Raw genomic sequence first — 13,908 nt, 5'->3', positions numbered from 1 at the left:
TACAACAACTATAACAACTATTACAACAACTATAACAACAACTATTACAACAACTATAACAACTATTACAACAACTATTACAACAACTATAACAACAACTATTACAACAACTATTACAACAACTATAACAACAACTATTACAACAACTATAACAACAACTATTACAACAACTATTACAACTATTACAACAACTACAACAACTATAACAACAACTATTACAACAACTATTACAACAACTATTACAACAACTATAACAACTATTACAACAACTATTACAACAACTATAACAACAACTATTACAACAACTATTACAACAACTATTACAACAACTATAACAACTATTACAACAACTATTACAACAACTATTACAACAACTATAACAACTATTACAACAACTATTACAACAACTATAACAACAACTATTACAACAACTATAACAACAACTATTACAACAACTATTACAACAACTACTACAACATCTATAACAACTATAACAACAACAATTACAACAACTATAACAACTTTTACAACAACTATTACAACAACTATTACAACAACTATTACAACAACTATTACAACAACTATAACAACTATTACAACAACTATTACAACAACTATTACAACAACTATTAGAACAACTATTACAACAACTATTACAACAACTATTACAACAACTATTACAACAACTATAACAACTATAACAACTATTACAACAACTATAACAACAACTATAACAACTATTACAACAACTATTACAACAACTATTAGAACAACTATTAGAACAACTATTACAACAACTATTACAACAACTATTCCAACAACTATAACAACAACTATTACAACAACTATAACAACAACTATTACAACAACTATTACAACAACTATAACAACTATTACAACAACTATTACAACAACTATTACAACAACTATAACAACTATTACAACAACTATTACAACAACTATTACAACAACTATTACAACTATTACAACAACTATTACAACAACTATAAGAACTATTACAACAACTATTACAACAACTATTACAACAACTATAACAACTATTACAACAACTATTACAACAACTATAACAACTATTACAACAACTATTACAACAACTATTGCAACAACTATAACAACAACTATTACAACAACTATTACAACAACTATTAGAACAACTATTACAACAACTATTACAACAACTATTACAAGAACTATAACAACAACTATTACAACAACTATTACAACAACTATAACAACCATTACAACAACTATTACAACAACTATTACAACAACTATAACAACTATTACAACAACTATTACAACAACTATTACAACAACTATTACAACAACTATAACAACTATTACAACAACTATTACAACAACTATAACAACTATTACAACAACTATTACAACAACTATAACAACAACTATTACAACAACTATTACAACAACTATAACAACAACTATCACAACAACTATAACAACAACTATAACAACAACTATTACAACAACTATTACAACAACTATTACAACAACTATAACAACTATTACAACAACTATTACAACAACTATTAGAACAACTATTACAACAACTATTACAACAACTATTACAACAACTATTACAACAACTATTACAACAACTATAACAACAACTATTAGAACAACTATTACAACAACTATTACAACAACTATTACAACAACTATTACAACAACTATTACAACTATTACAACAACTACAACAACTATTACAACAACTATTACAACAACTATAACAACTATTACAACAACTATTACAACAACTATTACAACAACTATAACAACTATTACAACAACTATTACAACAACTATTACAACAACTATAACAACTATTACAACAACTATTACAACAACTATTACAACAACTATAACAACTATTACAACAACTATTACAACAACTATAACAACAACTATTACAACAACTATTACAACAACTATTAGAACAACTATTAGAAAACTATTACAACAACTATTACAACAACTATAACAACAACTATTAGAACAACTATTACAACAACTATAACAACAACTATTACAACAACTACAACAACTATAACAACAACTATTACAACAAGTATTACAACAACTATAACAACTATTACAACAACTATTACAACAACTATTACAACAACTATAACAACAACTATTACAACAACTATTACAACAACTATAACAACAACTATTACAACAACTATTACAACAACTATAACAACTATTACAACAACTATTACAACAACTATTACAACAACTATTAGAACAACTATTAGAACAACTATTACAACAACTATTACAACAACTATTCCAACAACTATAACAACAACTATTACAACAACTATAACAACAACTATTACAACAACTATTACAACAACTATAACAACTATTACAACAACTATTACAACAACTATTACAACAACTATAACAACTATTACAACAACTATTACAACAACTATTACAACTATTACAACAACTATAACAACTATTACAACAACTATTACAACAACTATAAGAACTATTACAACAACTATTACAACAACTATTACAACAACTATAACAACTATTACAACAACTATTACAACAACTATAACAACAACTATTACAACAACTATAACAACTATTACAACAACTATTACAACAACTATTACAACAACTACTACAACAACTATAACAACAACTATAACAACAACTATTACAACAACTATTACAACAACTATAACAACAACTATCACAACAACTATAACAACAACTATAACAACAACTATTACAACAACTATTACAACAACTATTACAACAACTATAACAACTATTACAACAACTATTACAACAACTATTAGAACAACTATTACAACAACTATTACAACAACTATAACAACAACTATTACAACAACTATTACAACAACTATAACAACAACTATTACAACAACTATTACAACAACTATAACAACTATTACAACAACTATTACAACAACTATTACAACAACTATTAGAACAACTATAACAACAACTATAACAACTATTACAACAACTATAACAACAACTATAACAACTATTACAACAACTATTACAACAACTATTAGAACAACTATTACAACAACTATTACAACAACTATTACAACAACTATAACAACAACTATTACAACAACTATAACAACAACTATTACAACAACTATTACAACAACTATAACAACTATTACAACAACTATTACAACAACTATTACAACAACTATAACAACTATTACAACAACTATTACAACAACTATTACAACAACTATTACAACAACTATAACAACTATTACAACAACTATTACAACAACTATAAGAACTATTACAACAACTATTACAACAACTATTACAACAACTATAACAACTATTACAACAACTATTACAACAACTATAACAACTATTACAACAACTATTACAACAACTATTGCAACAACTATAACAACAACTATTACAACAACTATTACAACAACTATTAGAACAACTATTACAACAACTATTACAACAACTATTACAAGAACTATAACAACAACTATTACAACAACTATTACAACAACTATAACAACTATTACAACAACTATTACAACAACTATTACAACAACTATAACAACTATTACAACAACTATTACAACAACTATTACAACTATTACAACAACTATTACAACAACTATTACAACAACTATTACAACAACTATTACAACAACTATAACAACTATTACAACAACTATTACAACAACTATTACAACAACTATAACAACTATTACAACAACTATTACAACAACTATAACAACAACTATTACAACAACTATTACAACAACTATTACAAGAACTATTAGAACAACTATTAGAACAACTATTACAACAACTATTACAACAACTATAACAACAACTATTACAACAACTATAACAACTATTACAACAACTATTACAACAACTATTACAACAACTATTACAACAACTATAACAACAACTATTAGAACAACTATTACAACAACTATTACAACAACTATTACAACAACTATTACAACTATTACAACAACTACAACAACTATAACAACAACTATTACAACAACTATAACAACTATTACAACAACTATTACAACAACTATTACAACAACTATAACAACTATTACAACAACTATTACAACAACTATTACAACAACTATAACAACTATTACAACAACTATTACAACAACTATTACAACAACTATAACAACTATTACAACAACTATTACAACAACTACAACAACAACTATTACAACAACTATTACAACAACTATTAGAACAACTATTAGAAAACTATTACAACAACTATTACAACAACTATAACAACAACTATTACAACAACTATTACAACAACTATAACAACAACTATTACAACAACTACAACAACTATAACAACAACTATTACAACAAGTATTACAACAACTATAACAACTATTACAACAACTATAACAACAACTATTACAACAACTATAACAACAACTATTACAACAACTATTACAACAACTATAACAACAACTATTACAACAACTATTACAACAACTATAACAACTATTACAACAACTATTACAACAACTATTACAACAACTATTACAACAACTATAACAACAACTATAACATCAACTATTACAACAACTATTACAACAACTATAACAACAACTATTACAACAACTATAACAACAACTATAACAACAACTATTACAACAACTATTACAACAACTATAACAACTATTACAACAACTATTACAACAACTATTACAACAACTATTAGAACAACTATTACAACAACTATTACAACAACTATTACAACAACTATAACAACAACTATTACAACAACTATTACAACAACTATAACAACAACTATTACAACAACTATTACAACAACTATTACAACAACTATAACAACTATTACAACAACTATTACAACAACTATTACAACAACTATTACAACAACTATTACAACTAATTCAGTTTCAGTTAGTCGAAGTGTTGTATTTACATGTTATGTTTGCACAATGAGAGGTTAAGACGTTCGGTAAGATAAATTCGTTGTAGCATTCCACATAAGGTTTTATCCCACCTCGCCCATGGCTCTGTGGATAACACCTAACACGGGACGCATAACACCCCGGATATCCCTCATCCTAATGCTTTAACTTCTGTCATTGTCTTACAGGCTTACCAGCTTGCCAAGGGGAAGATATGGCCGCTCATCACGCTGTTGTGCATCTTTAGCGGTGTCGTCTCCGCCTTTCTTGACAACGTCACCACAATACTTCTTCTTGCACCCGTCACCATCAGGTACAAACATGACACCCGTCACCATCATTTACAAACATAACACCCTTCACCATCAGGTACAAACATAACCCCCGCCATCATCAAGTACAAACATAACACCCGCCACCATCAGGTATAAACATAACACTGGTGATCATTAGGAACAAACATAACACACGTCACCATCAGGTACAAACATAACACCGGTGATCATTAGGAACAAACATAACACACGTCACCATCAGGTACAAACATAACACCGGTGATCATTAGGAACAAACATAACACACGTCACCATCAGGTACAAACATATATATAATATCCGCCACCATCAGGTACAAACATAACACCCTTCACCATCATTTATAAACATGCCACCCGTCATCATCAGGTACAAACACAACACCCGGCACCAGCAGGTGCAAACATAAACATAACACCCGTCACCATCACGTACAAACATAAACATAACACCCGTCACCATCAGGTGCAAACATAAACATAACACCCGTCATCATCAGGTGCAAACATAAACATACCACCCATCACCATCAGGTGCAAACATAAACACAACACCCTTCACCATCATGTGCAAACATAAACATAACACCCGCCACCATCAGGAACAAACATAACGCCCGTCACCATCAGGTACAAGCATAACACCCGTCACCATCAGGTACAAACATAACACCGGTCATCATTAGAAACAAACATAACACACGTCACCATCAGGTACAAACATATATATAATATCCGTCACCATCAGGTACAAACATAACACCCGCCACCATCATTTACAAACATGACACCCGTCATCATCAGGTACAAACACAACACCTGTCGCCAGCAGGTGCAAACATAAACATAACACCCGTCATCATCAGGTGCAAACATAAACATACCACCCATCACCATCAGGTGTAAACATAAACACAACACCCGTCACCATCATGTGCAAACATAAACATAACACCCGTCACCATCAGGTACAAACACAACACCTGTCGCCAGCAGGTGCAAACATAAACATAACACCCGTCACCATCACTTACAAACATAAACATACCACCCATCACCATCAGGTGTAAACATAAACATACCACCCATCACCATCAGGTGTAAACATAAACACAACACCCGTCACCATCATGTGCAAACATAAACATAACACCCGTCACCATCAGGTACAAACACAGTACCCGTCACCATCAGGTGCAAACACAACACCCGTCACCATCAGGTACAAGCATAACACCGGTCATCATTAGGAACAAACATAACACCCGTCACCATCAGGTACAAGTATAACACCGGTCATCATTAGGAACAAACATAACACCTGTCACCATCAGGTACAAACATAACACCCGCCACCATCAGGTACAAACATAACACCGGTCATCATTAGGAACAAACATAACACCCGTCACCATCAGGTACAAACATAACACCGGTCATCATTAGGAACAAACATAACACCCGTCACCATCAGGTACAAGTATAACACCGGTCATCATTAGGAACAAACATAACACCTGTCACCATCAGGTACAAACATAACACCCGCCACCATCAGGTACAAGCATAACACCGGTCATCATTAGGAACAAACATAACACCCGTCACCATCAGGTACAAGTATAACACCGGTCATCATTAGGAACAAACATAACACCTGTCACCATCAGGTGCAAACACAAGACCCGTCACCATCAGGTACAAGCATAACACCTGTCATCATTAGGAACAAACATAACACCCGTCACCATCAGGTACAAGTATAACACCGGTCATCATTAGGAACAAACATAACACCTGTCACCATCAGGTACAAACATAACACCCGACACCATCAGGTACAAACATAACACCGGTCATCATTAGGAACAAACATAATACCCGTCACCATCAGCTACAAACATAAACATAACATCCGTCACAATCAGGTACAAACACATCACCATCACTTACAAACATAAACATAACACCAGTCACCATCAGGTACAAACATAACAACCGCTACCATCAGGTGCAAACACAACACCAGTCACCATCAGGTGCAAACATAACACCCGCCACCATCAGGTACAAACATAACGCCCGTCACCATCAGGTACAAGCATAACACCCGTCACCATCAGGTACAAACATAACCCCCGCCATCGTCAAGTACAAACATAACACCCGTCACCATCAATTACAAACATAATACCCGTCACCATCAGGTGCAAACATATATATAATATCCGTCACCATCAGGTACAAACATAATACCCGTCACCATCAGGTACAAACATAACCCCCGCCATCGTCAAGTACAAACATAACACCCGTCACCATCAATTACAAACATAATACCCGTCACCATCAGGTGCAAACATATATATAATATCCGTCACCATCAGGTACAAACACAATACCCGTCACCATCAGGTACAAACATAACACCCGCCACCATCATCAGGTGCAAACATAACACCCGCCACCATCATCAGGTGCAAACATAACACCCGTCACCATCAGGTACAAACATAATACCATCATGTGCAAATGTAACACCCGTCACAATCAGGTGCAAATGGTGCATAGATAACACCTGTCACCACCAATTATAATACCCGTCACCATTAAGTACATATATAAATCCTGGCACTATCGGGTACAAACATCACGCCTATCACCATCAAGAACAAATATAAAACCTGTCACCATCAGGTACAAATATAAAACCTGTCACCATCAGGTACAAATATAAAACCTGTCACCATCAGGTACAAATATAAAACCTGTCACCATCAGGTACAAATATAAAACCTATCACCATCAGGTACAAATATAAAACCTGTCACCATCGGGTATAACTCTCTCGTCTATCGCCACCAGATATAACTGTCACACCTGTTATCATGTGATACAACCGTCTCCAGCACCAGTGATGACTGTCTCGCCTGTCAACATCAAGTACAAATATAACACCTGATACCATTAGGTATAACTGTCTCACCTGTCACCATCAGTTGTTATCATAGCATCTGACATTAGGGGGTAAATCGTCACACCTGCCTGTTGTACGTTCTGTGTCCCAGACTATGCGAGGTCCTCAACCTTGACCCGAAGCAGATTCTAATGGCGGAAGTGCTGTTCTCGAATATTGGTGGGACGGCAACGGCAATAGGCGATCCTCCTAACGTCATCATCGTGGGTGCCACAGCGAGCCAGGTTGGTTTGCTTCTTTGTTGTTTAACGCCACATTCAGCAATGATAAGGCTATATGGTGCCGGTCTGTAAATAATCGAGTCTGGACCAGACAATCCAGTGTTCAACATCATGAGCATCGTTCTAAGCAACTGGGATATGATGACATATGGCAACAAAGTCGACCAGCTTAACCACGCGATCCTGTTGCTCGATTCTTATGGCAGGCATGGATTAATAAAAAACAATTCTAACTCGCAATCTGACGTGTAGCGAGCCAGGTAACTGGAGGTTGTGTATATCGCCAACACAGATCTCAGGCACTAAACCAGCACTGACACCTGTGCATTTGCTGTTTTGCTTTGTTGTTTTGTCTACTGGTTTTACGGTAGTAAGTATTTTGTGCACATTGTATGGGCGCTATTTTACCCTATTCTCGCCGTGTTTCAGGGTATCACGTTCTCGGTTTTCTCAATTCACGCAGCGTTCGGCATTATTTTTGTCTCCGTCGGCGGCTACGGTCTGCTCCGCGTCTACTACCGCAACATCGAGAACCTCAAAAACCAGGAACCGCCGGAAGTCATAGGTATCACTCGCCAGATCGCCTGTAAACAATTCAGTAAACACATTTGTGTTGAGCAAAATATTATTTAAAATTATTAATCTCAAATCTAAAAAAATGAAATTGTTGAGGCTTTACTACATTGTGTTTTAATCAATACCATTTTATCAGTGTTTATGTCACAGTGTTTGCAAGTGCAGGTGATCCGGTGATCGGGAATCGATCCAGTGATCGGGAATCGATCTTCTGGTTTATCGTGTCCACCAGTTTTACCATAGTAGAAAGTATTCGCAAAGAATGAATTATGAAAGAATAACCTCAGTTTATTAGTAACATGTTTAAATTTGTTTCATGCATGTAGAACTGCGGCGTGAGATTGAGCTGTGGCGGAAGACAGCGTTCCGTGTGGGGATGCTGACGCGGGAGGAGAGCATCGTGAAGGCCCTGATACAACAGAAGACGGCGGAGTTGGAGACCACGCTCAGCAGAACCCTCCTTAAACGGAGGTGGGAATAAGACATTACCATCGGGGTCATAAACAGCTCACATCGACATCATTACCACCGCCATAAACAGCTCACATCAGACATCACCATCATAAACAACTCACATCATCAGACATCACCATCACCGTTATAAGCAACTCACATCATCAGACATCACCATCACCGTCATAAACAACTCACATCAGACATCACCATCACCGTTATAAACAACTCACATCATCAGACATCACCATCATAAACAACTCACATCATCAGACATCACCATCACCGCTATAAACAACTCACATCATCAGACATCACCATCACCATCACCGTTATAAACAACTCACATCATCAGAAATCACCATCATAAACAACTCACATTTTCAGACATCACCATCACCACCATAAACTCACCTCATCAGACATCACCATCACCACCACCATAAACAACTCACATCATCAGACATCACCATCACCACCATAAACAACTCACATTATCAGACATCACCATCACCATCATAAACAACTCACATCATCAGACATCACCATCACGGTCATAAACAACTCACATCATCAGACATCACCATCACCACCATAAACTCACATCATCAGACATCACCATCACGGTCATAAACAACTCACATCATCAGACATCACCATCACCGTCATAAACAACTCACCTCATCAGACATCACCATTACCGTCATAAACAACTCACATCAGACATCACCATCACTGTCATAAACAACTCACATCATCAGACATCACCATCACCGTCATAAACAACTCACATCATCAGACATCACCATCACCGTCATAAACAACTCACATCATCAGACATCACCATCACCGTCATAAACAACTCACATCATCAGACATCACCATCACCATCATAAACAACTCACATCAGACATCACCATCACCGTCATAAACAACTCACATCATCAGACATCACCATCACCGTCATAAACAACTCACATCATCAGACATCACCATCACCGTCATAAACAACTCACATCATCAGACATCACCATCACCACCATAAACTCACCTCATCAGACATAACCATCACCGTCATAAACAACTCACATCATCAGACATCACCATCACCGTCATAAACAACTCACATCATCAGACATCACCATCACCGTCATAAACAACTCACATCATCAGACATCACCATCACCACCATAAACTCACATTATCAGACATAACCATCACCGTCATAAACAACTCACATCATCAGACATCACCATCACCGTCATAAACAACTCACATCATCAGACATCACCATCACCGTCATAAACAACTCACATCATCAGACATCACCATCACCGTCATAAACAACTCACATCATCAGCCATCAGCATCACCGTCATAAACAACTCACATCATCAGACATCAGCATCACCGTCATAAACAACTCACATCATCAGACATCACCATCACCGTCATAAACAACTCACATCATCAGCCATCAGCATCACCGTCATAAACAACTCACATCATCAGCCATCAGCATCACCGTCATAAACAACTCACATCATCAGACATCACCATCACCGTCATAAACAACTCACATCAAACATCACCATCACCGTCATAAACAACTCACATCATCAGACATCACCATCACGTTCATAAACAACTCCCCTCATCAGTATCTGGAAGGTGACGGACGGGCTGACAATGTATACCTTGATGTGCTACAAACCCTGTAGCATCAAATGTCACGGGCATTATTTATTTAACATATATTTTTTTAAATATTTATTTAATGCATTGCTTCTGATGAACTGTGCCCTAAAACCTTCTCCCAGGATGTTGCTTGTCCCTGTCCAAACACTCCAGGTGTGTGTAGACTATCTGCAGTCAACTATTCTCAATGTATAACACGCGCTTGTGTTGTTTCAGGCAAGCCCAAGAACAAGACTTCCTGTCCACGTATCACGATTTGAAAAAAAAGGTACATGTCGCACGGCTTGCGACTGATACACGTCACAAAATAACGCCGTATTTGAGCGTAAATCAGGAACTGGTATTCACTTTTTACAAGTTTTACGTCTTTGTTTTTTTCTTCTTCTTCTTTATGCATCATGGGGTTTCGATTCTCTGATTAAGCAGGCTGATCTCTGCTTGTTTTCATGCCAAGTAGAAGTACTGAGGTTCGTATTTTAATAACCCTATGTCCAGTACTGGAATCTATACCCAATGCTTTAACTCCTGAAGCCTCACCTGTCTTGTAGGGCGATGGGTAGCCCAGTGATTAACACGTTCATTCGTCACGCCGCACATCCGGGTTGGATTCCCCTAGGTGCAATGTGTGAAGCCCATTCTGGTGTCTCCCGCTGTGCTATTGTTGAAATGCTGCTATGAGCTGCTGTTTGACTCACTCACCCGTCTGGCATGTTTCAGTACCGGATTACCAACGCTCCCCTCCTCATCAAGAGTGGGTGTGTGCTTTTCGCCGTCGTGCTGCTTCTGTTTCTACACTCATTCATACCCGCACTTCACGTGGGCCTAGGTGAGGTCACATGTTAACTCACGTGTCTATATTGCTCACAGGCATCCGACTTCAATACAGCTATTGGTGTTAGAGACAAAATTTGTTTATCTCACTCCGTCAGGAGAATTGTTTTGTCAAAGAATCCATCAACTTGTGTCCATCTGAATAAGACATGATGCAAAACAATAAAGAATCTCAGGGTAAAAATGTTCACATTTGAAATGACCTTCGCACATGATTGTTTACAATGACCGAGTATTATATGCGGTATTACACCAGGTTGGATTGCAATCCTGGGGGCCCTATGGCTGCTCGTCCTGGCGGACATCTCCGACATGGAGTCAATCCTGCACAAAGTCGAGTGGTCAACTCTTCTCTTCTTCGCCGCGCTCTTCACGCTCATGGAGGTAGGAAGAGCAATGTCACCTTAAATCGACTTTTTTCAATATACAACACCAAACTTCAATCTGAAAATACCATTGTACCCCTCAACCTCGTTTGGTGATCCCAGTTTGAAATCATATTCCCAGTTTGAAATGCTTCTTCGCCATAGTATTGTTAGATGTGGACTTACACAGGCTGATCCCCAATTTCCTTCTTCCCATCCATGCGCCACTTCTGTCCCCGCCTGGTTACACGTGTCTGTATTGGTCTCGCAGGCATTAGCAGAACTGGACCTCATACACACGATAGGCACGGCCATCAGTGACGTCATCAAGTCCGTAGACGAGGAGTCCAGGCTATTGGCGGCCATTATCATCATCATCTGGGTGTCTGCATTGGCCTCCAGCTTCATCGACAACATTCCCTACACCACCGCCATGGTCAGTTGCGACGTTGACAATATTTACTAAATGACTACCTTTAAAGATAAGTGATTCGCGGGTAGTACATGTTCCAAGCAGTGCAGCAGATGTGTGAGGGTAATGTACACTGCTGTCAGCAGATGTGTGAGGGTAATGCACACTGCTGTCAGCAGATGTGTGACGGTAATGCACTCTGCTGTCAGCAGATGTGTGACGGTAATGCACACTGCTGTCAGCAGATGTGTGAGGGTAATGTACACTGCTGTCAGCAGATGTGTGACGGTAATGTGCTCTGCTGTCAGCAGATGTGTGACGGTAATGCACACTGCTGTCAGCAGATGTGTGACGGCAATGCACATTGCTGTCAGCAGATGTGTGACGGTAATGAACACTGCTGTCAGCAGATGTGTGACGGTAATGGACTCTGCTGTTAGCAGATGTGTGACGGTAATGTGCTCTGCTGTCAGCAGATGTGTGACGGTAATGTGCTCTGCTGTCAGCAGATGTGTGACGGTAATGTGCTCTGCTGTCAGCAGATGTGTGACGGTAATGCACACTGCTGTCGGCAGATGTGTGACGGTATTGCACACTGCTGTCAGCAGATGTGTGACGGTAATGCACACTGCTGTCAGCAGATGTGTGACGGTAATGTGCTCAGCTGTCAGCCGATGTGTGATGGTAATGCATTCTGCTGTCAGCAGAGTATGCTGCCGAACATACTTCATAACGAGTACTATTTGTATACAAAGAAACATTAGACATGTGGAATATAACTGACAAAAGACGTTATGTAGAACGGCTCTGCCAAAATCTGCCTTTTGACTGGTCTGTTGTAGTAATGACATCACGCTGTTGCTAGGTACCAGTGCTGCAGCAGCTGAGTGAGGACGAAGAGCTCAATCTGCAGTTACTTCCCCTGATGCTGGCTTTGGCGTTCGGCGCATGTTTGGGAGGTGGGAGGAACTCACTGGGAGGCACGAGAACTGCTCTATCCTCACTTTTCAAACACACACGATTCCGGAATAGTCCAAT

The 13,908-nt window shown here is 37.3% G+C and overlaps 1 protein-coding gene across 2 annotated transcripts in view; it reads left to right on the top strand.

The window, feature by feature from the left end:
* The window catches only part of LOC137273067 (P protein-like), a 38,132-nt gene that overhangs the window by 21,610 nt on the left and 2,614 nt on the right, over positions 1–13,908 (top strand). For both annotated transcript variants that reach the window (XM_067805516.1, XM_067805517.1), the window contains exons 10-18: positions 5,213–5,337; positions 8,406–8,538; positions 8,965–9,100; positions 9,438–9,582; positions 11,479–11,530; positions 11,980–12,088; positions 12,350–12,477; positions 12,730–12,894; positions 13,736–13,829. In XM_067805516.1, the coding sequence (XP_067661617.1) occupies positions 5,213–5,337; positions 8,406–8,538; positions 8,965–9,100; positions 9,438–9,582; positions 11,479–11,530; positions 11,980–12,088; positions 12,350–12,477; positions 12,730–12,894; positions 13,736–13,829 (1,087 nt within the window). The remainder of the gene's footprint in view (positions 1–5,212; positions 5,338–8,405; positions 8,539–8,964; positions 9,101–9,437; positions 9,583–11,478; positions 11,531–11,979; positions 12,089–12,349; positions 12,478–12,729; positions 12,895–13,735; positions 13,830–13,908) is intronic.

The sequence above is a fragment of the Haliotis asinina genome, chromosome 2 (genome assembly GCF_037392515.1).
Source record: "Haliotis asinina isolate JCU_RB_2024 chromosome 2, JCU_Hal_asi_v2, whole genome shotgun sequence".
Taxonomy (NCBI): domain Eukaryota; kingdom Metazoa; phylum Mollusca; class Gastropoda; order Lepetellida; family Haliotidae; genus Haliotis; species Haliotis asinina.
This window is presented reverse-complemented; position numbering and strand designations above follow the sequence as displayed.